Source organism: Opisthocomus hoazin, chromosome 1, assembly GCF_030867145.1.
Source record: "Opisthocomus hoazin isolate bOpiHoa1 chromosome 1, bOpiHoa1.hap1, whole genome shotgun sequence".
Taxonomy (NCBI): domain Eukaryota; kingdom Metazoa; phylum Chordata; class Aves; order Opisthocomiformes; family Opisthocomidae; genus Opisthocomus; species Opisthocomus hoazin.
This window is the reverse complement of record NC_134414.1, coordinates 91,990,032-92,015,071: the sequence shown is the minus strand read 5'-3', so window position 1 is coordinate 92,015,071 and position 25,040 is coordinate 91,990,032. Positions and strand designations below refer to the sequence as shown.

At 39.9% G+C, this 25,040-nt stretch overlaps 1 protein-coding gene across 5 annotated transcripts in view; it reads left to right on the top strand.

Annotated features, from left to right (window-relative positions):
- The window catches only part of MAP7D2 (MAP7 domain containing 2), an 88,012-nt gene that overhangs the window by 29,588 nt on the left and 33,384 nt on the right, over positions 1–25,040 (top strand). For all 5 annotated transcript variants that reach the window (XM_075429267.1, XM_075429250.1, XM_075429241.1 and 2 more), the window contains exons 2-3: positions 20,757–20,834; positions 24,068–24,231. In XM_075429267.1, the coding sequence (XP_075285382.1) occupies positions 20,757–20,834; positions 24,068–24,231 (242 nt within the window). The remainder of the gene's footprint in view (positions 1–20,756; positions 20,835–24,067; positions 24,232–25,040) is intronic.

Below are 25,040 nucleotides of genomic sequence, written 5' to 3'. Positions count from 1 at the left end.
TGCGTATATCAGACACATACCGCTGTGGAAGGACTTAATCATGCACTCAGATCCTTGAATCCTTTTAGATAAAAACTTATGGACGTTGTTACGGTTTGGGTCAGGTCATTACAAGGATGTTCACGTATGCCAAATACTTACCAAGATAACATACACACAACCCTAACATTAAACAGAAGTTAAGTATAGGAACTAATTTGAAGTACTTTGTAAAAACTAACATTAAAGCAAAGCCTGAAGGTGGTTTTGGTGTACTTACGTTGCTTTCAAATTTTAACTGTATTTTTACACATTTCTTGAACTGTAAGTAGTTAAATATCAATGCTTATATACATCTGAAGTGTAAGGCAAGGCTTGCAGGAAACACTTCAAGTTAAATTTCGCTTGTTCTTCTGATTGCCACATTCCCTTTTGCCGAACTATTGCAACTGATCTTGCAGAGATGTTATTAATATTCTGTCTTTAATAGCTTTAGCCATTATGCCATAGGAGAACTATTTGTTGAAATCAATTTGCCATACCGACTTAGTGTTCCTTCAAGTATCCTCCTATATACATTTTGATTAAGACAGAAGTTGAAAGTTTAAAAATGGAAGTATACATGTATTTTAGAATCAGATAGAACTTGACTTTGTGGAATTGTGATATTGAAATATTGCTGTATACTTTTTGTATAGGAAATCATGTTGCTTAGAATTTCAGGACATAAAATTCACCAGGCGGTTTCTAAAAAGCTCTCTATGATTTAAGATCACTTTAGGTTTTAATTTTGAAGCTGATTAGTAAAGTTTGGATGATGGGGAAGATCATGGGATGGTAACGTAGAGAAGATGAATAATCATGCAGGAAAGATACATAGTTTGAAAAAAATCAGAGGAAAGCAAGTGGAAAGCTGGAGTAGTTTTTAAACTTATGGTGAGAGGAATAGGTTGTCACTAGAGGATTTATATATGCTATCCCTAAATTTAAGCTATTTTTATTGAATATTTTATTATTAGTACTGACAGCTGTATATTGACATCTTGATACTGATTAAGAACTGGAATATAATTTTTTTCATTAAATATTTCTGGACTAACTTGGTTCAAAAAGAAAAATAGACTTGTTTTCCCAGTGAGTTGAGTACAAAACGTGTTTCTGATTTCTTGTCAGAGAGCACCTAGATGAAGTTCTATAAGATGTAAGCTTTGAAATGCTTATATTTTAATAACATAAAATTAATTTGGTTTGCATTGATTCTCTTTTTTCTTCTATTGGAAACTGGAGGAACTCTTACTGTAAGTTACATTGGAGGAAATGATGCTTTATAACCTTGCAACTCTCTTTTAAGTGACACTGACAAAAGTACCAGTCCAGTCAGCTGCTGTAAGGAAACAAATGCTCTTTCCTGCTCTGATTTGAAGTCTGACCTGCCTTAATAATGATCAAAAAAAAAAAAAAAGGGCAGTGTGTTTTTCTGTTGTGTTACAATTTTGCCAAAATACGAGAGAACTGGACTTCCTGTAATTTGCAGAATTGCCTCTGATTATTCCGACGCGCTTGGCTGGGCTGCTCCCTCATGCTTGCGATGCTGCAGGACCTGGCCACTGGCCTCTGTCCGTAGCTCCAGGAGGAGACCAGCACCCACCTCTTCGTTGTGCCTCTTCCATCCACGCTGCAGCCAGAGAACAAACTTTAGAAAGTGACAAATGTATTCGCAGTACCAAAACTGAAGTTATGGAGTTAAGACCTCATGTGTGATTTTTATTTATTTATTTTTTTAAAGGAAAGCCCGTGTTACATGGTTTCTCTGTGTGGCCAGGAGCACCCGCGGTGTGGCTGGCAGGCCAGGCTGGGCTCACTGGAGCAGGCTGAGGTAGGGTGGTTGCTGTGGCCGGCAAAGCCCATGGAAGTGTCCAAACCACCTTCTGCTGCGAATGAGGGGGCTGGGTGCCAGGGAGAGACCTCGTTTCGTGGTCCTGAGGAAGGATGCCCGTTTTCTCGCTGAAGACTTCTCAAGCTCCCCAAAACAGTGTGCATACGTGGCGTGGGGCACGCGGGTTTGCTTGCAGCTAGTGTGCTGGGGCGTGCCAGCTGCCCCTGACAGCAGGAGAGGGGCCGTCGGCACTCGCACTGCCAAGGAAGTTGGGTGGGCCCAGGCGGTGCCTCGAGGGCTTCCCAGGGCAGTTGGCAAGCCAGGGGAGAAGATGATGTTGGTGGGATGGAGGGCAGTTGTGCTGGAAGCTGCAGGGATGCAGGAATGAGGTGCGTTGGACATGACAGAAGGCTTTTTGTTTGAGGTCTAAGGCTTTGAGGAGAGGGAAGAGCTTGCATGGATTTATGCTGAGACATGGGGAGGTATGGAGCATGCCAGAGAAGAGCCATATGTGCATAGGCAGGGCATTGTGTTTGGTGGAACTTGAATTCAAAAAAGAAGGTGGCGGGGGAGGGCAGGGACAAAACTCCTTTATCTGTTTCTTGTTCTCTTTTTAATGAAAAGAGTGAGGAAAACTGCATAAAATGAGAAACAACAGAGCTCAGGATACCGGTACTCTCTGCAGCCAAATTCCACTAAAGTGGAAACAGGTAATGATCCTGATAACACTGAAGCGTTGTCTCAGCGGCGTTATATAAATACCCATATTTCTCAGGTGTATATAAATACAACTTTTTTTTTTTTCTAAATAAAATCTAAAAATGAACACTGGGTAACACTCGCCACCACTGAAGCTTAACGTGTGTATTGTTCTTTACACCACAAAATTCTTAAAGTAGCAGTAACATGCTCAGTGCTGCCCATTCCAGCAAATCCCAGTCTTGTGGGGGGATGCTGCTAGGGCACTGCTGTGCTGGGGAAGGAGGTTTGAAGTGGTCGTTCCTGGTCTGCCTTGCACGTGGAGGTTGTGGCAGTGGTTTTTCTGTTGATCTTTCAGAGAACTGTATAAAATAATGAGCATCCTAGCTTGGAAATAGTGTTAAGGGCAGGAAAGTTCAAGAAGACTGCCATGTGATCTCCAGTGAATAAACAAACACGAGGTATTTTAAAAGATAAATGTTCACACAGTGCTGCTGTTTATCACTCTGCTTGTGAAAACTGGAACATGTTTCTATATTTCTTTTTCAGTTTCTGTCCTCACCCCTTCTACCATATATATGTATGTGGGGGGAATACATCTAGCTACACATGCGTAAATAAAATCTTTTTCTAAATCTTACTGTCTACTCTTAATCTCATAAATCAATCTAAAATGGCTGAGACGAAAAATAAATGTAAGAGATAATCCAGTCTTTGGCTGTTCATGTAATAGATAACACTTCCAACAGAACTCTTTGCCAGTGAGAAAAGTAATCTTGAAATAATGATGTGCTCACTGTGTAAAGTATATATATTTTTGTCTAGAAAGACCATAGTTACAGAGCACTACTTACTGATTCTTCTGTAGAAGTTAGCTTTTTATAAATCATGGTAATTGACCTATTAATTTTTTCATAGGGCTAAAAGATGGTAAGTGCTTAGAAAAAGCCTGCATCCACTTGAAGTGAGGGGAAGGAAGCTCAGTTGCTGATATCACTAGCTGGAGGTGTCGTTGTCAAAAGTGATTTTGAGAGTGGAACTGAATGGCCTATATACATACACTGCTTATATTCCTGGGAGGAGGGAAACGGATATGATCTCTTCAAACGATGTTTAGGAAATGTTGTCTTTGAGATTATCATGGTAAGCAGTTGTCGAAAACATCCTTGAGCTCTTCAACGTGAAGAAGGGAATCATTGTGGCTTCACTCTGCTGCAGTGGCTGATAACGAGCAAAACTTCTTAGGAAGTTGCAATTTACTTTTTATTTCAAAAAAAACTCTGCAGAATGTTTTCTGAAAATAACTTTTAGCACTGTCTATGGTATGACAGTTGAAAAGAAGAATGATTTTTATTTCCCTGCTGTTGTTTTTCTCAGCTGCACTATGCAGGATATTGTCTCCCATCTGGCTAGATCTACATGGTATTAATAATTAAAGTTGTTTGTAAAACAGGCTGATTTCACTTTCATCATGAATACTTTGTATTTTCAAACTGAAACTTTAGAAGTTTCCTCATGGGTCTACCTTTATCAATTTCAGAACTTGCTGTAGTTGTGTTGTGTGCAGGTATGGGGTTGTCTTGGTTTTGTTTTTTTTTTTTTTTTTTTTTTTTTTAAATATGTGGACCTTCTTTAACTGGGCTTTGATAGACACATCACCTTGGACTTTTTGAGCTGTGGGATTTAATAGGGAAGTAGCCCTGATCTTTTAGCTAAAACTGCCCTGATGGTTTACATAGAGTAGGAGTCTGCTGTTCAGCAAGTGTGTGCTTGAGACACTCTTCCTCCTAAGACTTGCTTTTTAAGGTGGCAAAATAAAAATACTTCTATTTCAGCACTCAACCTGGTGACTCCAGTTGACACTCCAGCCTTTAGTGGAAATGTTGAAATGTTCATGGGCAGTACGTCCTGAAACTTAGAAAGAAGAGAGGTTAGTAGAAGGAGGGGGGTGGAAAACCCAAAACATTGCTGGACTAGGTATCTAATGTTTTCTTTCCCCTCAAGTCATCTTTATCTGATCACTTCTCGCTCATCATGCAGGAGTGGCTGCTGGTTTCTTGTGGTGTGTATTATAGTGCAAAACATCTTTTCCTTCCCTTCTGTTAGCAGCTGGTGGCCCCTGTGCAGGGAGCAAATGGATGCTTTGCTGGCTTCTGGTTACTTGTGCACCAGCAGCCATTTCTGCATATTAACAGAATCGTTTATTTATGAACATCTTTTATATATAAAGTATTTGGCCCAGCATGATCATAGGCTTGGGTAGTGGGCATGTGTGGCTTATTAAGATAGAAATAGAAGAATGTAATAATACCAGTTTTGAACACTTTTTGTCAAAAGTACTTTACACTTTCTAAGCCTCTATTTAAAAAAAAACCAAAAATCTCTACAAAGGGTGTTTTGTTGTACTCAGATTCACGTAAAAGTTGGGCTAGAGGAGACATCTGTGTTTAAAAATGTCTGAAACCTGCTAGGCTATTTGCTATTGACAGAACTACTGTTTTACTCAGCTGTAATCTAGCTGATGGACTAGTAGGATAACACCCTGTTACTGGGGGTTTTGTTGCTTCCTTTTAATGTGGTGAAAAATCATAGAATATTCTGGGTTGGAAGGGACTGTTAAAGGCCATCTAGCCCAAGCCCCCTTCAGTGAGCAGGGACATCTTCAACTAGACCAGGGTGCTCAGAGCCCCATCCAGCCTGACCTTGAATGTTTCCAGGGAGGGGGCATCTACCACACTCTGGGCAACCCGTTTTAGTGCCTCACCACCGTCATTTGCTATGATAACTTCTTTGTTGTATCGAGGCTAAATCTACCCTCTTTAGTTTTGTAGGGTCAAGAATAGGAATTTTTTTAAATAATTGAAAATGTTCTTTGAATGAGGAAAGTTTTGTCTGTTTCTACTCTGTAGCTGTAATGTAAGTTCTGGCAGCTTGGGCGAGGTGGACAGTCTGGTTGTCTCGGTAGACGCCCCGGTGAGACATTAAGGGCAAAGACAAGAAATGAATTGTAAATAGATACTTACCTATGGAATGACTGTACAGCAAGTTTTATTGGTACAAATGTCATAACTGAAGTACTACATAAAACTAGATCTCTCTATCTTACTGGTTTCGTGGCATGAAAAGGAAAATAATCACGTAGGAAAGAACATAGTTTGGGATTTAGTGTTGACATTGGGGCAGAAAAAGATGATGACACACAAGTAAGAATTAAAACAGGATTATTTGGCTATCTTCTGTGGTGCAAAGTGGACACTGAGTTATAAGCTTTTGACTAAGCACCTGCATTCTGGTGCCAAATAAAGCTACGTTTATTTTGTTTGCAAGGTCAGTCAGGTTAAATTTCTTACCAATAAATTGTTTTATTAAAACCACAATTGAGACGCGTCAGAAAAGGGGGAGATGGAGGAACAATGAACAAGAGAAAATTAAAAAGTAAATTTTAACTAGAAAATGTCACCTAACTCATGTACAGGCTAACAGTACGCTTGCAAAGTCTAAACACACATTAGAAGAAATTAAGCTAACTGGCCTTCATCTTCTAAAATGTACAATTACATTGTATTATAAGCAGATAATTTAATTGCAAAATCATCATTCAAGTGTTTTCAGAATCGATTAAAACAAAGTATTGCCTGCCAAGCGTATGTGACCTTGAATTTCTCACATTCACCATCCATTTGTCTCTACTGAAGAGCTTTCTTTTTATCCCAGTGTACGCATCCACACCATGTGTTACTAGACTGTGTTGTAGCATTGAATAAATCTGTATGCAAAAACAAAAATCTGCGTAATTAGATTTGGTTTATTCAGTGTGGCATTTGCCACAGAAGATTGTAAGTGTGAATTCAGTGATCATCGTCAACCTTAGTACATTTATGCTGCTGTTCACTTATGCACGTAATTATCTTTGTTTCCTTTTAGAGCTTATAATGTTCTGTGCAAATAATTTCTTCAAGATCATCTGTTATCATCAGCTTTTTAGTTGAACAGTGCTGTTTTGATAAACTGCAAGCACTCAGTTTCTCATTCTGCTTTTTATAAATAACCTAAAATAAATTACCACTGAAAATTATTCTTCCGTTATTGTTGGTCAGTTTATCGTGGCAGTTTTAGTCATGACACTGATTAAGCTCCTCTTAGAGTGCTCATTTTATATGTTGTCTCTGTCTTTCTTTAAGCCTGTCAGTTTAAATGTTGGGCAATTAATTAGATGCTCTGAAAATCAGTGCAGCGTAACGTCATATGGTTGTTTCCTAAAACATTTAAACCATGTGTTTTTAAATGTGTGGGTTTAGGCTAATCTATGTCCTCTCATTTTTCTTGGTTGCCTTTATTCTATGTGAGTTACTCAGAAAATAATGTGCAGAAGATGTATTGATTTTTCTCTGAACTATTAGGTTATTAAAAAAGATACCATGCAGATTTCTGTATTTGTTTTCAGCAAGTTCCACAATTTTTTATAGATTTTCTAAAGTTGTTGTGAGCTTTCTTTTTTTCCCGAGGCCATCCTGTTGTGAGTAGCTGGGGCCTTGAAGATAGAAAACCCTTAATGATGTAGGGTCATCATACACTGAATATGCTGTATTTCTCAAGGCAAGCAAATGAATAAGGACTTTGATATGGGTTTTCAGTGTCTGGCTGTAATTTCAAGAATTTAGTTGTCTGTATTTCTTCCAAAAGAAATGAAGCATAGAGGATCGTGTTCGTCTGTCTGTCCTTCTTTCTTCTCCCCGGTAATTAGCTGTTGAAGCCGTCAGTCAACTTCAACCAAATTTGACAGAAGTTACCGTCTACAGGGTGCTATATTCCTGTAAAGATGGTAAAAACAGGTGAGGCCACAGGATGCAGTACAAGCTCACCCTGTGTTACATGCCATAAAATTCACCGCTCTCAGGAGGGAGTTGATTGTGAATGCCCCGACCTCCAAGAGCACTTCAGCAGAAACTTGCATCTTGATAGATACAAGAGAATCTGGTGTCTAGGCACAGCCCTGTAGGAAATGAGGCTTTTTAGTTCCCCATAGGGTTTTCTTCCAAGTTATTGGTTTGAAGAATTTGAGGTACCAGAAAAATAAGATTCTGTGGGTCAGATTTCCGGCTCTGCCCTTACATACAAATGAGAACAGAAATTTGCTGTGTAAAGTGCTACAAATTCAGGTGCAAGAACTAGCAGCATTTCTGTTTCATTCCCAGGGTTGTATACAGAGGCATAAGGAGAAAAATAATAAACAATTTTTGCCTTTAAGCCAAACCGATAGCTTTTCTTATACTGTGATGGAAGAGCCATACAAGCCTTTTAATAGAGGTTTGTAATTTTGGACAAATATAAACCATGTTATTTTTGTTAAAACGTTTGAAATTAATTTCTGCTGGTTTTGTATAGTGTTTTAAAAGTATCTGGATGCTGATGTTGAATCACTAACTGTAGCACTTACATGCTGGTATAGGACTTTGTTCTGAAGCAAGGCAGTCTTCTCCAGACGGTTGAAGGATCAGCAGGAATACTGCAAGAAACGTCATTCTTTAAGTATTTGTATTTTCATAAAAAATAATGGTTTGGGCCAGTGTCTCTGGTGTCTGAAATGAATTCAGGTAACAGTCAAAAGAAAAACACCGTGCCTGTAGAATGCGAGTATGCGTGCAAGTGCCCGTGTGTGTCTAAAGACTGCAAAATGATTGTGGTGAGGGAAAGACCAGCCGAGTGCCACCTGCGGTGCCTGCTGCACGCGCTCCCGCGCAGGCTTCCCCTGAGCTAGGGCAGATGCTGTCCTGTCATGGCAGTGAAAATTGCACGTTATTGACTTAAACACATCTCTTGACTCCTTTCTCTTTGGGCCATGAAGGTCACAAAAGCCGGTGGGAGATACCTGTGCAAGCTGGAGTCTCCCTTCATCCTGTGTAGTTTTGCTGTGCATCACTGCTGAAGTTTAGATGAACTTTGACAGAAAATACTGAATACGGGACCTGATCTCTGTGCTATGCAATACTTACTGCAAAGCTTAGTGACCCGCTATGTTTTAATTGGCTTTTTTCTGTTGGCTTAAGTGTGCTGTGAATCCTGGATTCGGGGTTTGTGCTCGTCTTTGCATATCATTTAAGCACTTTGCATACAGCTTAGTCACTTTGTACAGGCAGCTTTAACTTCTGTTTTATCCTTTAGTTTTACAGATTTTTGTAAATCTTCATAAAAGCTTCAGATTCTTACCCTGGGAAAATACACCCTTCCTCTTCTTGAGACTTGAAAAAAATCACTGGATGCACAATCCACTCATCTCTCCTGTGTAGAAAAGTGATTTGGTAAAATACCTTGTTTATTCTGCAGCTTGAGCTCCATGTATGATGTGATTTGTGTTCTGAATTTGCATAAACAAATAAGACAACTTACAGTGGGAACTCAGTGAATAATCCTCTGAGAAATTACAGATTAAACAAAGATTTATCTTTTTGCAGTGGTAAAAAGGCAGACTTAATCTTTAAAACACTTAAAGTAGCTGAAAATCCACCTAAACACTACTTAAGTACATAGGTTCACACAACTATTTCAAGGGATGCAGAAATGATCAGCCTTATTTGTGTCTTGGTCCGTCTGCATACTGTCCTCTTCCCTTGAAAAATACTCTTCCAAGTACTAACTTACTAGTTCTAATGCCTTTTCTCTCTTTCCACAATGTGCAAGCATTGTCTTTCCATCGGAGCGAAGCAGGATTGAGGCAAGGTGGGCGAGACCCAGTGTATCTCAGTGTTACAGCTGTGCTGATGTCTCATTGTCCCTTCGCAGTCTTGGATTCCAACAAGGTGCAGCAGCCCCATATGTGAATTAGGTTGCCTCTGTCAGTGTTAAGACAATCTCTGCTTTGGGATATTTCCTAGACATCTAGAAGCTCTAAGTAATTCAGACTCTTTAACATGGTTCAAGGATAAGAGTTGAATGAGGTTCTTGCTTTTGGAGCCTTGTCTTTTGAGGGTGGGGTGTGTTTAGTTTTTAACAGAGACAATTAACATTTTCTATGCACAGTGGCTAGTATTAAATAGTGGAATCGAGAAAAAATGTTATAAATTATCATACAAAGATGCATTAATTTCATCCAAAAGGATGTATGCAAATACAATATTTTTGTTCTCTTTGGGGCAGCGAGGCTGCCAGTGCTTGGTCTCAGCAGTGTCTTGCAGGTGGAACTGCATGCGCTGAAAGCATCATTCTTGGTGTTCCCTTGGAGCCAGAAGCTGACAGCTAAAGGACAGTTAGAAAACTAAGCAGAAGTTGCAACAAGGACGTGTTAGGCTCTTGATGGAAGACCTAGAAGGATTAGATTCTCAAATGAGATCAAATAACTGCCTAAGTACCAGAGGGAAAAGTTCATGTTCTGGATTTAAATGGGCAAATATTCAGATCCCACCACTAAATTATAGGATTTATTAAGAATTATAACTATGGGCCAAGACTGGGGTATCCAAAAGCAGGAGCTGTATGGAATAGACTTTGATAAACTGACCAGAAACATAGTTTAAACTGTAAGTCTGTACATAACGCTATTAATATGAAATACATTGGTGTAGTACACCTACTAAAATGCAAGGGAAAAAGGTTAAAGACAGACATGTAATTGTAACAGCGTTTCCTCCCTATGAGGATTTACTGTTCATGTTCCTAGAATAAATTGTTTTGGTTTTGAGAATGGATGTTCTTCCTCTCCCGTAAATAAATCCTGGGGAAATATTATTAGTGTGAAGCACAGTAAAAGCAACGCTTTAATTCTCGCTCCTAATCATAGTCAAGTCCACCGAAGATGAAGTTCACTTGATCGTGTACCCTCTGGATTAATCAGATTTGCTTCGTTCTTGAAGCTTGTGCCAGATCACAGGGAAAACATGCTTTTGAAATGTGGCAGCTGCTTCTGTGTGGAATAATACACTGTCAGTGATGCACCAGGTAGGGGCAGAGCAAAGTGGAAGTTATTTAGGTTAGTACTTGATGGGTAAGTAATCAACACTTTGTTTTTTGATAGAAAGATACATAAATGGAAAATTGCAAATGGATTTTTCTTTTGTTAAATGCTCTGTATTTACTTTGCTGACTACGAGAAACCAAAGAGAAACACCCTAAAGCCTTCTCCAGATCTTCAGACATCACTAACTTAATGTTGGAGGACAGGGTACAGTACAAAATGAAGGTAATGTTAAAAGATTGATTGTACTGTCTAGGAAAAAACATGTAGGCATGTTGTGGAAATAAGAGGTATGCTGGCAACACTTTGCATCTGTAAGCACTGTTAGAAGCCAAATACATTTTTTTGATTCTCTAAACATACTTTTTCTGCAACTCTGAGGAAATCGCAAAGCAGAGGTATCTCTTGCAGTTTCTGTTAATTAGATTTTAACTGAAAAAAATGTTAGTAAAAGGACTCTGCAGAGCCTTCCCTGTACATACATGTGCAGTGGATTGTTGAAGGTCAGTGCTACACTGTACAAATTGCCACCTCCAAAAATGCTTGTTCACCAAGCCTCTGTCTCCCCAGTGTGAGCCATTTATTTGTAGATAGGAACCTTGTTTTATCATTTCATCAGGGGTTATCCTTAAATTTTTTTTAATGACAGTTAATGAGAATATAGTGACAGATCTGTGTTGTCATTTTTAGTCAAGGCTCCAGAAGAATGCTTTCGGGCTGAAATTGTTCCAGCAGCAAGCTGTTGTTTTGCCATGTCACGCTTTTGTATGGGTACTTTGACACCGAGGTTGATTAAGAGTTTGACTTTAGGACTTCTTTTTGTCCCTACCAACTGGCCCATTGCACGCAGTCGCTTTCCTGCGGAGGCCCTCAGCTTTGCCCTGCAGCCTGGCGGGCAGAGACCTGGGAAGCCAGGGTGTACAGAGACTGCTGCGGCTCCCCCGAAACGCTGTCCCCTGCCCTCCAGCTTACCTGGAATGGGAGGTTTGCAGCTGCTCTGCTCTGATTTTCCGTGGAAGAAAATCACAGTGAAAGGAGAGGAATGGAGCACCTCAGCTGCAGGTGATGTCCTTGCCCACGTGGGGGCTGTGCAAGACTGCCAGTGGCTGTGGAGACTCCCACGCAAGCTCTTGCTACCTGCATTTGGAAAAGCAGTTCTGTGCTGTCCCTTTGCTTCTGATACCTTCATGCGCTTCAGCTACCATTTGGGAGTGCAACACAGCAGTGAAAATTGTAAAACCACCAAAGTGTAAGATCACTGCTCAGTGCCATACACCAGCAAAGCCAATTAACTTTATTAGGAGGTGGGTTTTAATGTGCATTTGGGGATTACAAGCTAGCTGGAAGTCAGAGAAATGGATACTTGCATTCTCATTTGCTGATGCTAAAAATATCTGAATCTCTCAGTGAAATGCTAGTTTTTACTGAGCTCTTGTTATCTAATACCTAATAATAAATATATAACATCAGCAGATGTTGATACATGAATGTGTACTGCAAGTCCAAAAGCAATTTTAATGAGGAATTGAAGTGTGCTAGACTACGTTATAGAAGGAAAGCTTTTTTCCTAGTTCATTTTGGAGATGAAATTGTTATAAAGAAATTTAATTTCTTTCATTTTGATAGGAGTGTTCCTGAAATGAGGTTGTTCAGGTTGAATTCACTGGGATGGAGAAACGAACGTATAGGATCCTAAAACATTTCCCTTAGATAATTTGGGCAGAATAACTATGACTTGAGGCTTACTGTCTTACAGCGAGGCTTTTTCTTGCAAAGGACATGAGGTGAAGTGAACTAGGCAAGCAGTGTTTACAGTCTTTATAGGAAGTATCCTTCTAGCAAATGCATTTTCCATTTATTATGAGAGTATGTGAGTGATGGGACATCTTTTCAGATTTGGGCACGGCATGCAAGGGCTTCCTAATCCTTAGAAGATATTTCTATCTTTTCTGTTTTTATTAAGTGGTTCTGCTGAAGTCAGTGAAACGTGTCTGTGCAAGTTAGTAATTGCATAAATCCTAAATACATGTTGGGACAATGGCTAATTCAGGAGATATGCAGTGAGTGAATGAAAGAAGAAAAAAATCTGTAGTGAAAAAAAATGTCTCATTTGTAGTGTTTATAGGTTTTGGGGTTTGCTTGTTATTTTAGTATATAATTTCCAGCTGGTGCCTGCAGTTATTCCTTGGTGATCCCTGCTTCCATTTAGTTTCAAAGCATTAATTGTGAGTTAGAAGCAGTGTTTGTTTTTGTTTATTTCTCTTTTTTATTCATTCCAGAATGCATAGTCTTTCCTTCCATTAAGTTGCTGATTTGATTCCTGCCCCCCCCCCAATGTGTGTGTGTAGGATGAATCCGTTATCAAGACAGTGTCATGAATGCATGAATTCCTTTTGGATTACACTCCTCTCTTGTTCCATCCCTCGTTATAAATCTTGTGTAGTTAGGTAGCCGAGGGGGAAAGGGCTATGTTGTTGTTTTTGGTTAATATTCTTGAGGGCTTTTTCTGATAATATAAGTTGTGACTGGATCAATTTTAAAAAACATAATTTTCCTACATCTTAAGTGCATCTTCAAATTTGATTATCTTTTACACTGAGACTATGTTTACTAGAAATTTTTTTTTAAAGCAAGTTGGGGGGGGGGGCAAAAAAACTCTGAAAACCAAAACAAAACCCCCAAACCCTAACCCTTCCAAAACCTTCTCAACCACTGAAAAAAAAACCCTAGGCCCCCAAAAAGCCCTGCTTAGACTATTTTAAAGGATAAGTCTTAAAAATCATTTATAATTGTGATTCTAATGTTGTGCAATGTCGGGGTTTTTTTTTTTTTATAAAACAGCTCTGGAGATTGTTCATAGACTTAGATTGTACTGCAAATGTATAACTCAAATCAGTTGCAATTAGAAAAATTACTAGATGTTTTGGTAACAGCAGTTATAAATAAATGAGAATCTTCGGGCTTCTTTTTTTGCTACTTTTCTTCTTTCATCCAATTTCAGAATTCTTGATCAACTCTTGACTTTTTTATATAACTATCTTGATGCTAAATTCTGCTTCTGCTGATATTCTGCAAAGATAAAACGCTTGGGACTTCAGCGAGAGCAGGAGTGGGGCATGAATATCTCTGGTTGTGTCCCTACCTGCCAGGTTGCTTTGGAGCCGGTGGTAGGGTTGTGCCCACTTTGATCAATGGCTACTAGAGCAGTAGCTACTTTGAAGCTAGTATTAGAGCACTCAAGAACTGTTAGCTGAGGCTCTGGACATAATGTTTACATGTATGAACGCTTGTATTAAAATTTTATATGAGACTTAACAATAGTTGTCCATTTTCTTGTAGCAGAAGAATAATCCCATTGGTAACTAATTGCTGGATGAGAGATGTATAATAAGCAAAAGGAAACCCCCTTCTTTTTTGTCTCCTTTCTCCCTCCCCCTTGGGAATGAAGAGTCCTGGAAGGTGTTATTAGTGTAGAGAAAGGGAGTATAATATACTCCCTTGGAGTGGGATGGAGAGGCAGGTCTGTCCTTTATCCCTGCTTACCATCTGTAGGCGTCTTTGCACAGGCTTCATTCTGCAGCATATAAAATCTGACATCCATGTCCACCATTTCATAGTTAATTCAGCATGTGTGTGTTTGCATGTATGCTGCAAAGATAAACTTTTTCAGAGAAATTACACTACTTCTAAAAGTGCCTGAGAATAGTTTTTCATTTAAGATTCATGTGAAGTTGCTAAAGGTGTTTTCAGGTTCACTGCAGTCATACAATAAATACGAAAATAGTCATGAAATGGAATTCATGTGTTCAACTATATCACCATCTGCTATGAAAATTGCTATTAATAAATAATAAAAGATTACAGAACACAGGATTTAAGGTGAAAATTTTTGTATCTACTGGAATATAAGTTCTCTTCATGCATAACATGCATTCACATACGTACAAACTTCTTTTTGAAGGCAAAATTATTAAATTATCATAAAGTTGAGAGCATTAATTGGGGTCTGTATTGACAAAGGTAGGAATACAGAGTTTTTAAAGTAACTGCTGAACTTAAAAATTATATATTTAACTCTCTGTCTTCATAAACATGAGTGATGCAGGGTTTATTCTAAAGAAACTGAAGTTCAAAAAAAACCCCACATGGTTAAATTATGGCTGAATCTCCATAATTCACCTCCCTTTTTGCGCAATTTTTGTAATTACCTGCAGTTAGAAGCTGAAGGGACAGGCAGGAAGGGGAGGAAGATCCTACCTACGGATTCCAGATGGGTGTGGGGTCTGGTGTAGGTTGAAAAATACAGCTGTGAATGTTTGTGTGCGTTAAATCTGGGAGAATGAGACTGGCAGGCTCTGGCTGAGCCTCCACACTCCTTTCTGCCTGAGAGATTACAGAAGCCCACAAATAAAACAGCAATGTAGAACACACATTGACATCGTGCTGCTGCGCTGTGTTTACTGTGTGGTGGGCTGTCTCATAGGGATCTGCTCAGTAAACTAAATTACTAATTAGTGTTATTATTTATCTAATGTATTTGTAAGTAAAAACATTCTGCTAATATCTTATCAGTTCTCCGAGTGCTTTTGAGGTGTATCTGCTGTGCCTGCATGATCCTGGAGTCTCTGTGGGGCACTGTTATGGCTGTGCACACTGTTTATACATAAAACATACAATCCTGGGGAGCTGATTAGGTGTCTGTGGGCTCATGCAGAACTGAAGAGATCTGCGTTTTTTATTTTAGCAAGTTTTCCCTTCCCATACAGTAGGATATTTTTGTTATTATACGTGATCACCAAATGGCCTATACATATACTGTATGTATCATTTTAAAGTTATTTGGCCAGCACTTTGGAGTGATTTTACCTTAAACTTGAATAAACATACCGGTAGGATATATTTTCCTACTGTAATCTTTGTGTAAGTATGGTGTATAGCTGAAGTTCTTGATTCAAACAGATAATTTGAAAATTCAGGCTGGGGATCAGGAACATAAGGCAGGTACCTAGCGACACTTTGTGTCCTAGCTGTTTAACTAGAGCGTGCAGGTCCCTGACAGCTTCTCTGTCCTATCTGCCAGGGCCCCCCTCAGACAATTAGCCTGGGATATCTGAAATGTCACTGTGTTTGGCAGCTGAGTCTGCCTTTAATGACTTCCATCTACTTAACACCTTTATATACCCATCCTGGTATTTTAATTAGACATAACGGAAAATGATCCTTTTTTCTTTTTGGGTTATAACTGAAGTGCAGCCTGGCAAACACAAACATAAAATTAAGTAGCTGAAACTGGAAAAATTCTGTTTCTTTGTATTTAGGTTTTTGATTGCTATACAATGAACAGCTTTTTTAAGTAAATAAAACTAATGAAAAGACAATTATTAAAAAAGAGGGCGATCCACAAAATCTTGTTGAACATAACTGCATAGTGTTTGTGGTGTTTGCATGTTGACTCTGCCTGAAAGCCTCGTAGCAGTATACCATAATTAAAATTTAGAAAAAGTACCTTTTGCCAATAGAAAGTGTCATCCAGGTCCAGTCACATGGACTTTTATACCTTTTTTTCCCCTCAGAGTGTAGTCAGTCACTGAAAACTGGAAGAATATAACATTTATTCATTCAGTAGTACCCAGAGGGAGTCAGTGGCAGGTGGAAAAGTCTCTTCTTAGGGAGCAAACCCTTGATTTTGTAAGTTGAGATAATGTTATTGAAACAGTGGAGTTTACTACAGAACAGTAGGTGTAAGTGCAGTGGTATTCCTGGTCTGCTCTGCTCTGTAGGCCACCTCGCCACATCCTTGGCAAGGTCACCCATTGGCAGAACTGCATCCAAACCGGGAATTTCAGCAGGGCAGCAACGTCAGTGTAGATGACACATACTGTGGCAAAGGTCTAGATAAATTGGACAGTGTCATGTAGAGTGCGCAAAGGCCTAAATGTGTTGAATGTGGTCATGTAGGACGGCCAAAGGTCTAGGTATGCTGAACACTTCTGTAGAGCTGGCCTCACATCCCCAGCTGACTTTCCTTCTGTGTTGGATGCCTGCTATCAAGGGCTTGGCTGACTGCTGTATACAAATACGTTGTGAAACTAAACACTGTGGGGTATTATAGAGGACAGAAGTGTACATGGGTTTGACAACAAAGTAGAAAAAACCCACTGTGAATGGAGGCCCTACCTGCTGGTGGTTATGGTTACTCAGGTACAAATTTCAGGAGAGGAGGTGTCCGAGCAGCCGGTTGATCCTTCTGAAGTGTACTCTTAGGGTCCAATAACCTGATTGTCCTGCTTGAGTAGTCATTTGCTCAACCAGAAGCAGGATATGGATTTCAAAAGACAGAGCTTACCGTGAGTCTCATCAGGACATGACAACCTTCCTCTCTTTGTTGGGCAACCGTCAAGAGGCTTACGCAAGCGGTATCTGGAGCAGAGTGTGTGTGGACGTGTTCTGGCACTGTTTAATCAGCCTGAATAGGTATACGTTGCCCATCAAAATGAGGCAACAATCGATATGTCAGTTTTTACTTCTGTGGATATTGATTTCAAAGTGGCATTAAAGTATCGAAAGAGTCCTGCAGCATTAGCTGGTAAATTACTGCTGTGGGACTGCTGCTGACATTTTAACCGCTTTTAAGTTACGCTCTTTTTCTTTAGAAATGCTTGTTGTAACAAAGTCCCAGAGGAGCAGCTGGCCTTCTTCAGTCAAAAAATGAGGCACAACCTCAAGGAATTAGCGCAGTGGTTAGACACATGCCTTTGAGAGCGGGGACTCTGGAAAAGGGGCTTTTGGGAAGGGCTGGGAGATGGAGTTGAAGTAGCAGCAGTTTGTGTGTGTTTTCTCACAGGAAAATCTTTGATGTTGTTACTTGGACAGTTTCCTTATTCTTCTGCAAGTCTGTGAATAAAGGATTATTAGAGAATTTTCTGTCAGTGTCTCTTTGTGTTCATTACTCTGCTTGGCAGAAGACGCAAGTAAGCTGCATTTATGTCCTGGCTCTTAAACCTTTCGTTTAGTGCTATACGCCTTTCTAACCGAGGGATCAGAGGCTTAGCTGCAAATATGAGGAAGGCTCAGGGTAAAGCTGAGTGTACAGAATACTAACCTGAGGTCGCTTACCACCGTGAAAGCTTTTTTGCTGTGGGGTTTTCTATTTCATGGAAACCTTGTCCTGCCCTCTGCTGGTAGCTCATGTCGCGAAGCAGGGGTGGCTTTGCGTTATTTTCCTGGTAGAGTTGCCTGTGCTGGCTTGTGGTTTGCAGTCTGCTTTACCAAACAGAATCTGAATTTCTTTCACTAATCAAATTTCTCGTCACAGGTAACTGTTGTGCCCATTACGTTTATAATGTATATTATATGAAGATGTGCAGCAAATATGCTAATTTAAGCCTTACAAAATCATCCCAAGGTAGAAATTATTACCCAGAGAATAGTTATTCTGTCCTTCAAAGCTATATTTACTCTCTGAAGGCAAGCAAATTTCTGATTTTTGGCGGGCATGCGGATTTGGGAAGTCAAGTGCTTGAGTTAAGAAATGCTAACACTGAGGATGCCTTTGGTGTTTTAATGCTACCCTTGCTGCATGAATGTGCATTTGATGCCTGAACTTATTAGATTGTCTACTGTTTTCCTCCACACAGTTTTATGCACATCGATGTGCTGCACATGTAATGAGCAGCGATTCCATGTATTTGTTGTTTCACCTGTGACGTAACCAAGTCTGGAGTGCTGTTCTCCGAGACAGACTTCAGATTATAGTTCTGTCTACTTTCCAGTTTCAGAAAGAAATGAAGCAAGAAGCAGTCATCACTTTGAACTTGGGTTGCCTTTTGAGGAGGTTCATCCTGTGCATTGAATAAGCAAAGAGACCTAAAAGGAAAAAAAAATGCATAATATATATGTGAAAGGAGGCAAAATAAGAATTGTACAGACTGCTTCAATTCTGATACATCCTCATTTCTTAAGTATCTGGCATTACAGCCTTGATCTGCTTTTCATGTTACCTGGGTGGGGTTGAGGCATCGAAAGTCTTGAGAAAGCCGACCTGAAAAATTGTGCACCAATTTGGGGATAGCTATGGCAGTTGCGACCTAGGCCAGAGCTTTTAGATCGACTTCTGTCAGTTGCACTCATGAAGCAATCAAGGTAGAGAGAAGTTTGCTGTGATTTACTGACAAGCATAATGGGGCATATTTTTGCCAGTGGGTTTCATAAATAGGTGCTGAAAGCAGGAGAGTGATGAGAATCAGTGCAGGATTTTGTGAACGTAATCCATGGGCATGGACTGTCTTGCTGTTTCTCTCCCCATCCCTCCAGTTTATCCCCATCCTGGTTTCCATACTTCAGCTTCTACGTCTCCATCCGAGTTATATCCCTTGCCACAGAAGACCTTAGCTTCTGCCTCTGCTTGCCTCTTCCTTTTCTCCAGGCTCTGCTTGCTCCCAGGCTCAGTCTTTCCTCCTTGGGCGCTTGATCCAGTCTTGTTTTCACCTCCTCTGCTGCTTCTAGCCTAAATTGTAGGTTTCACGCTGTTCTGACGTTCAGATCACTGAAAAACTTTCCATTGGAGCTGTAATTTAACTATGCTGGCAACAGGATTCCCCTTGTTGGCTACTTATTGCAGGCCCCTTCAAAGTAGTTGCAAACCATGGCTATGGTTGCTTTACGGCACTGCCGCCTCTTCTCCCTGCTTGTCAAATCCGACAATAAATGTCAGCTAAGCAAACAAAGAAGCGGACCAGTATGGAAGTAGAATGAGTCTTCAGTAATAGATATGTATTTGACCCACAAATTCTAGTTGTAAGTAACCAGCTGGGAGCTATAATCGCTCCAGTTTTCCAGAGGCCTGGCTGCTGTCAGGTAGTCGCTGTCTGTGTGTGCAGAGGCAAACTGGAGATGGTGTTTGAAGGTGCTGCCTGGGGAAAAAGCAAGCTGTTATTCTAATGGGGGACAGCTGAGACCGTAGTTTTTCACCTGTCCCAAGGGACCACTGAGGCTGGTTTTCAGCCTTCCTACAGAGCTGTGCATTTTACAGAAAGGCACTTGCTATGCAAAACCTTTGCTCCCATGGACAGGATGCCCTCGGAGAGCAGCCTGCAAGTGTGACTCTTCAGGAGGAGAATCGGGGTTACAGTCTAAGTAACTTTTTCACTCATGTATATCTGACAAAATTAACAACTGCGGTTCTTGGAGCAAAAGGGGACTTCATTATGATTCAGTAACTCAGCAGGGAGCCCAAATAATGATTGCAAAGGATGTAAACTGTGCTGTGAGACACTGTGCCTGTTTGCACTGCAGCCCTGCTAAGACCCTGGGAGATCCTGAAAACAAAGAGAGAGAGGAGGGCACTGGCAGCCGGGTTAGCTGTTTTAAAAGGATACCATTCTGTAGCTGGTCTGTCAAGTCACTAGCTGGTGAGCTTACCCGTGGTATTGCAGAAGGTCCATCTAAGGTCTGGCTGCTCCTTCCAGGGCACGCATGCAGGCAGGTGACCCCGAGGGACCTCGTGTGTCTCTCTCTGCCTGCCTGCCGCCTGAAATTAGGCTTTTCGGTTGCTCATGCTGTGCAAAGAACTGGGTTGTCTGGATCCAGGTACAAAACAGCCTTAGGCAACCTCCTCCCAAACAAGTAACCTGCTTTCAGATACCAACTCGAGGAGGAAACAAAGTGTTTCCTACCTGGAAAAGAGGGCAGGAGGGCTGCTGCCTCCGTAGCCTCATCCAGTGCTAATTGCAGGTTGTTGAAATGAGCTGGTGCTCGTGGTTTCCGGTGGGCAAGGAAGCTGTGGGGCTGTGTTAAGCCATAAATATGAAGGCTGGGACACCACGTAGCATTAGACTGAGAGCTGCGTACCACCTTTACTGCTTTCCTGAACGACCTTTTTCTTTTTTAGCCAAAAAAGTTAAAATGAGGTTGTTAACAAAGATGAGTACATGTTAATTGCAGCCTTATGGTTTTGCCCAAGAAATTTTAAGGTTTTAAAACAAGCATGCTTGTTTGCTCTGAGAAGAAGAGTCAGGCATTTAAGCTAAGAAACTGTGCTTGGAGTTCGGCAGTAGGTAGGAGACTGTGCTCAATATGTACCCAAATCCCGGCTTATTGACCCACCAGCATACAAGTGCAAAATTGTTTTGTTGTTGGAGATTTTTAAATGCAGTAGATACGATTTTTCAAATGGATTTTTTTTTAGTTCTTTTGGATGCCTCTTTGGTTTTATCACTTTTTTAACACTTTTTTTTCCCCTCTCTGTGACTTCAGCCATTGATGGATTTCTAAAAACTGATGAAAGACAAAGACTGGCAAAGGAGAGAAGAGAAGAAAGGGAGAAATACCTTGGTAAGATGGCAAGAGGTGTATGTATTATTTATGTGTACGTGTTAGTAGGCTTAAGTTACTAACATGACATTTTTTCTGATCTGAATTTTAAACATTGTGGTTCAGTCTGTTCCTAGTCTTTATTGCTTATATTACTACTTTTAAATTAAATTATAAAAAATAATAATTCAAGTATTTAATATTCTCTAGTTACAAGTACACATTCTTTGATTTATGTACTTTTGAATATGTTTATGTGCAAGATAGTGACTGTTAGGATTCTGATTTCTAAAAATACCACATAAGCCTTGAATAATACTCAGGATAATATGTAGGATGATTCGGTGACACAGCCTCAGTTTTAGCCTATTAGGTTTTAGCTGTATTAAAAGAAATCATGGAGTTCTTAAGTACAACATAAAGCAAGTTTTTAAATGATTAATCTTTCACAAGAAATTGTTAATTCATTTCCTGAATAACGTAAGCATTGATTTCAGAGGTTTTTAAATAGTCAGTTGTTTTTAATCTACTAATACGTCCAGGGAAATATTGAGGAAATTGCAAAATTTTTATATGTATATAAATATATATTTTAAAATTTGTATATGGAGGGGTGTGCACAGTTAATTTCACATATATGAATGAAATTAACTGTTCAACATTGTTTCAGACTTTATATATTTTTTTTTAAAAAAGTTGAACAATTAATTTCACTCTTCTTTGTAATAACAAGAAAGGTGAGTAGCCCTGTTCCTTAAGGTTACCTGACAATACCCATTGGAGGGAATTGGCAGTAGTTTATGATTTTGTAAAATTTAAGCTAGGCTTATATTTTGAGGAAGTGTCAACCAAAACAGTATGGACACCTGTGAAAAGAATCATAGGAAAATACTGTTTATCTTGCAGTAAGTAAACAAACTGACTGTTTCTAAATAAAACCTGAGGCTTGAGAACAGTGACTTGACATTTTCTAATGTCGTGGGCTTGGTGAGCCAGATTCTTTTGGTAGTTCCTGTGAAAATGTGCTGATGTTTAGTACTTAGTCTCCCCAGAGGTTCTGTCTGTGTGGCACATGCACCAGCCTGTGTTGTAGCTTACATCTCTTCCAGGTATACTCAGTCCAGACTATCTCTTCTGTCCTCTTGATTATCCCCTTTTTTGCTGGCTGCATGATGGGTAGATTGAAAAGGACTTGGATTAAAAAGCAGAAGAGGAGATGAGTGGGAAACTAAAGCTGGAGAATCTGGGGGTGGTTTGCCCAGAGGATTTGAAAGGTGTTGGGTACAGTTCCTGTCTCCAGATGTCATGTGGCTTCTGGAAACGTACTTTTTTTAGGATTAAGGCCATTTCTAGAGTGGGTAGCTCTGGGTTTTGACCACAGCAGCTGTTTGTCTGCAGCAAGTTTCTTTCAGAAGTACAGAAAAAAGCAGTGAGTTTCCCAGAAGGACAAATCTTTATGCAGCCAGCAGGTACTTTGCAGCAATATAGAATAACCTTCTCATCAAAGCCAAAACTTGTTAATCAGTGGTTTAGTATCCCGAAGTTTAGGAACAAGAATTGTATATATGTCCATGATGACAGAATGGTTTGCTTCTCTGTCTACGATCAGTCCCAGGTTTCACCTGTAGTTTCACCTGCTTACTCAGAACGTAATCTTGGCACAGTCCCTGGACACCTCACTTTATTTTTGGTTGTGATCAACTCCAGCATGCTGTTTTCACCTGTTCTACTTGTCATGACTTGTAGTCAGTAACAGTTAGCGCCTGGTCACTTCTCTTCCACTGTCTGTAACTATCTGTTGACAAGTCTGATTCTTCATGCTTATGAGTCCAAGCTCACCTGCAGCACTGACCCCTCTCATACTGCTCTGTCCTACAGGAGGGGTAAAAACAGTGATTTCTAGTAAGCCAGAAGGGGAAGACATTATCAACTGTATTTTTAAAAAGAAGAAGGTAGAAGGTGTTCTGTAAAGTGGGTTGGATGTGAGGAAGAAGTATCTTACAAGGATCAAGTATTCAAGGGAAAGAAATGCAACTGCTGGAAGAGGATCTAGTGTTGGGGAGACTGGCTTTCAACCAGGGACTTGGGGAAGGAGAGGGGCTAGAAGGGACTGAAGGCCACGGCTGTGGTTAGAGAGCCTGCGGGTAAAGAGCTGAGGGGAAAAAGGCTGATCTGAGAAGAGGCAGTTTAGGTGGCTGAGCAAGAGTCTAGCACTGATGGGAAGACACTGAGTTTGGAGGGTGAAAGTTTGCTGGGCAAGGAAACAGCAGCTGAAAAAACAGACTGATGCTGAACAGGTGAGCAGGATGAAGGACTAGCTCTTGTATAAGCAGTGTTAATTCTGGCTTTCCCTCATTTTCAAGTTCTCAGCCTAACAATGTTGAGAATATTCCTTCTTTGGTATTGCTTGTGTGTGTGTTGGTATGGGACATTACAGACTTGCGTGTATGTGGGCATGCTTACTGAACTCCTCTGTCCTGCTTTTTATGGAACACACTTGCATGAGAAGTGGATTTTTCCTCATGATTCTTTGTGTTAGCTTCTGCTACGTGTTCTCTTATGTAAACCTGAAGCAACAGTCCTGTGTGTCATGTTGCAGTCTGAATTTCTGTAACAACAAGCTAATGCCTCAAGAAGATGATTATGATGCTGGTCAGAATAAACAACTGAGCAAACTCTCAGTAACAGAAATAAATACATTTTATGCAGAGAGGCAGAAGTGGATAATGATGTAGCACCAAATTCTGAACAGAGTAGTGTATTTTCAAAGCTCTGTAGAAAGTTTAATGAACAGTTTTATTTTTCATGCATGTATTTTGAAGGCAGCCCTATAATGAGAAGTATAGTTTTAAAGAACTTTCATGGGATTTTGCTTCAATGTGTATAGCTGATTCACTTAAAAACCTACTGGGAACATTTGTTATGTCTGAAAAAAAGGATTTGGCTCTAAGATACAGAGGGATTTGAAACATAAACAAAAAAGAGTAGTTAATTAATCTGTACACTGTTTTTACACAGGTAGGGGGCATAAACTGTCACCTTGTGTACAAAGGGCTTCCCTATTTATTTATTGAGCGAATCATTTAGATTTGCTAAGAATTCCAGCACTTCTGTGCACTGTGTTTTTTATCTTAGTGGACTAAAACCCTGTGTACTTGTATTTGTTGTTTTACTCTAGTGTGTCATTGTATCAAATAATTTTAAAGCAGAAGAAAATTTGTGTAAAGTGAAATGCAACTTTTTCTCTATGTAAGCTGCTAGGGAACAGCAGATACTGGAGAAGGAGAGAAGAGCAAAACTTCAATATGAAAAGCAAGTGGAGGAACGATGGAGAAGACTGGAGGAACAGAGGCAGAGAGAGGAGCAGAAGAGAGCAGCTGTTGAAGAAAAACGGAGACAAAAGCTTAAAGAGGAGGAGGTAAGGCCCACTGGGAAATGTACAGCCGAGCAACTCTGTACGGTAGCGTTAAACATAGCTGAATATTGACATGCATTAAATGTTGATTTCTGGTTTGTTTGCGGGTGTTTTTGTTTTGTTTTGTTTTCTTTTGTTTTGGGGTTTTTTTTTTTTGACCCAAACACATGTGGGCATTACTTTAGGAACTGCAACCACACACCACCACAGCTATGAATGCTCTGCTGGTCCTTGTACATCAAAAACATCTTTCAAAGCTTTTTTTGTCCATTGAATTTTGTGTGATCTCACGGAATAGTCATCTATTATGTTCACATATCTGGGACTTTGACTGTCAGACGATAAAGCACCAGCTTTCCAGAAGGGAGCTTTGAAAGATGAGTGTTTCTGTAAACTGGCAAGATTTTTCTTACTGTTTTCTTTTGTTCAGTTTCATGGACAGTAATATTTATGAAAATGTTGTGGTTTTCCTCAGTAACATAAAATCAGAAATTCTTACTTAAAGCAGTGAAGAATCTAGTCTGGTTTAAAATTCTAGCATGGAACAGAATTAATCACATATCTTTTGAAGCATCTTCGTACCCTTTCTCTCTTCTCCTCTGCTGGCTAATATCATTTAAAGTTCATTTTTTTTCTAGTGAGACAGCTTCTGATGCAGATCTCTGAATGCAGTGTGCGTGTCTCCCTGCATGACATTCTGTAGGAAACACCAGCGTTGCTACTGCAACTGATAAAGAATTAATGATTTTTGGAAAAGGGGGCAGTGTTGTTTTGTTTTGTTTTTTTTAAACAAAAAAAAAGCCAAGAGGAGA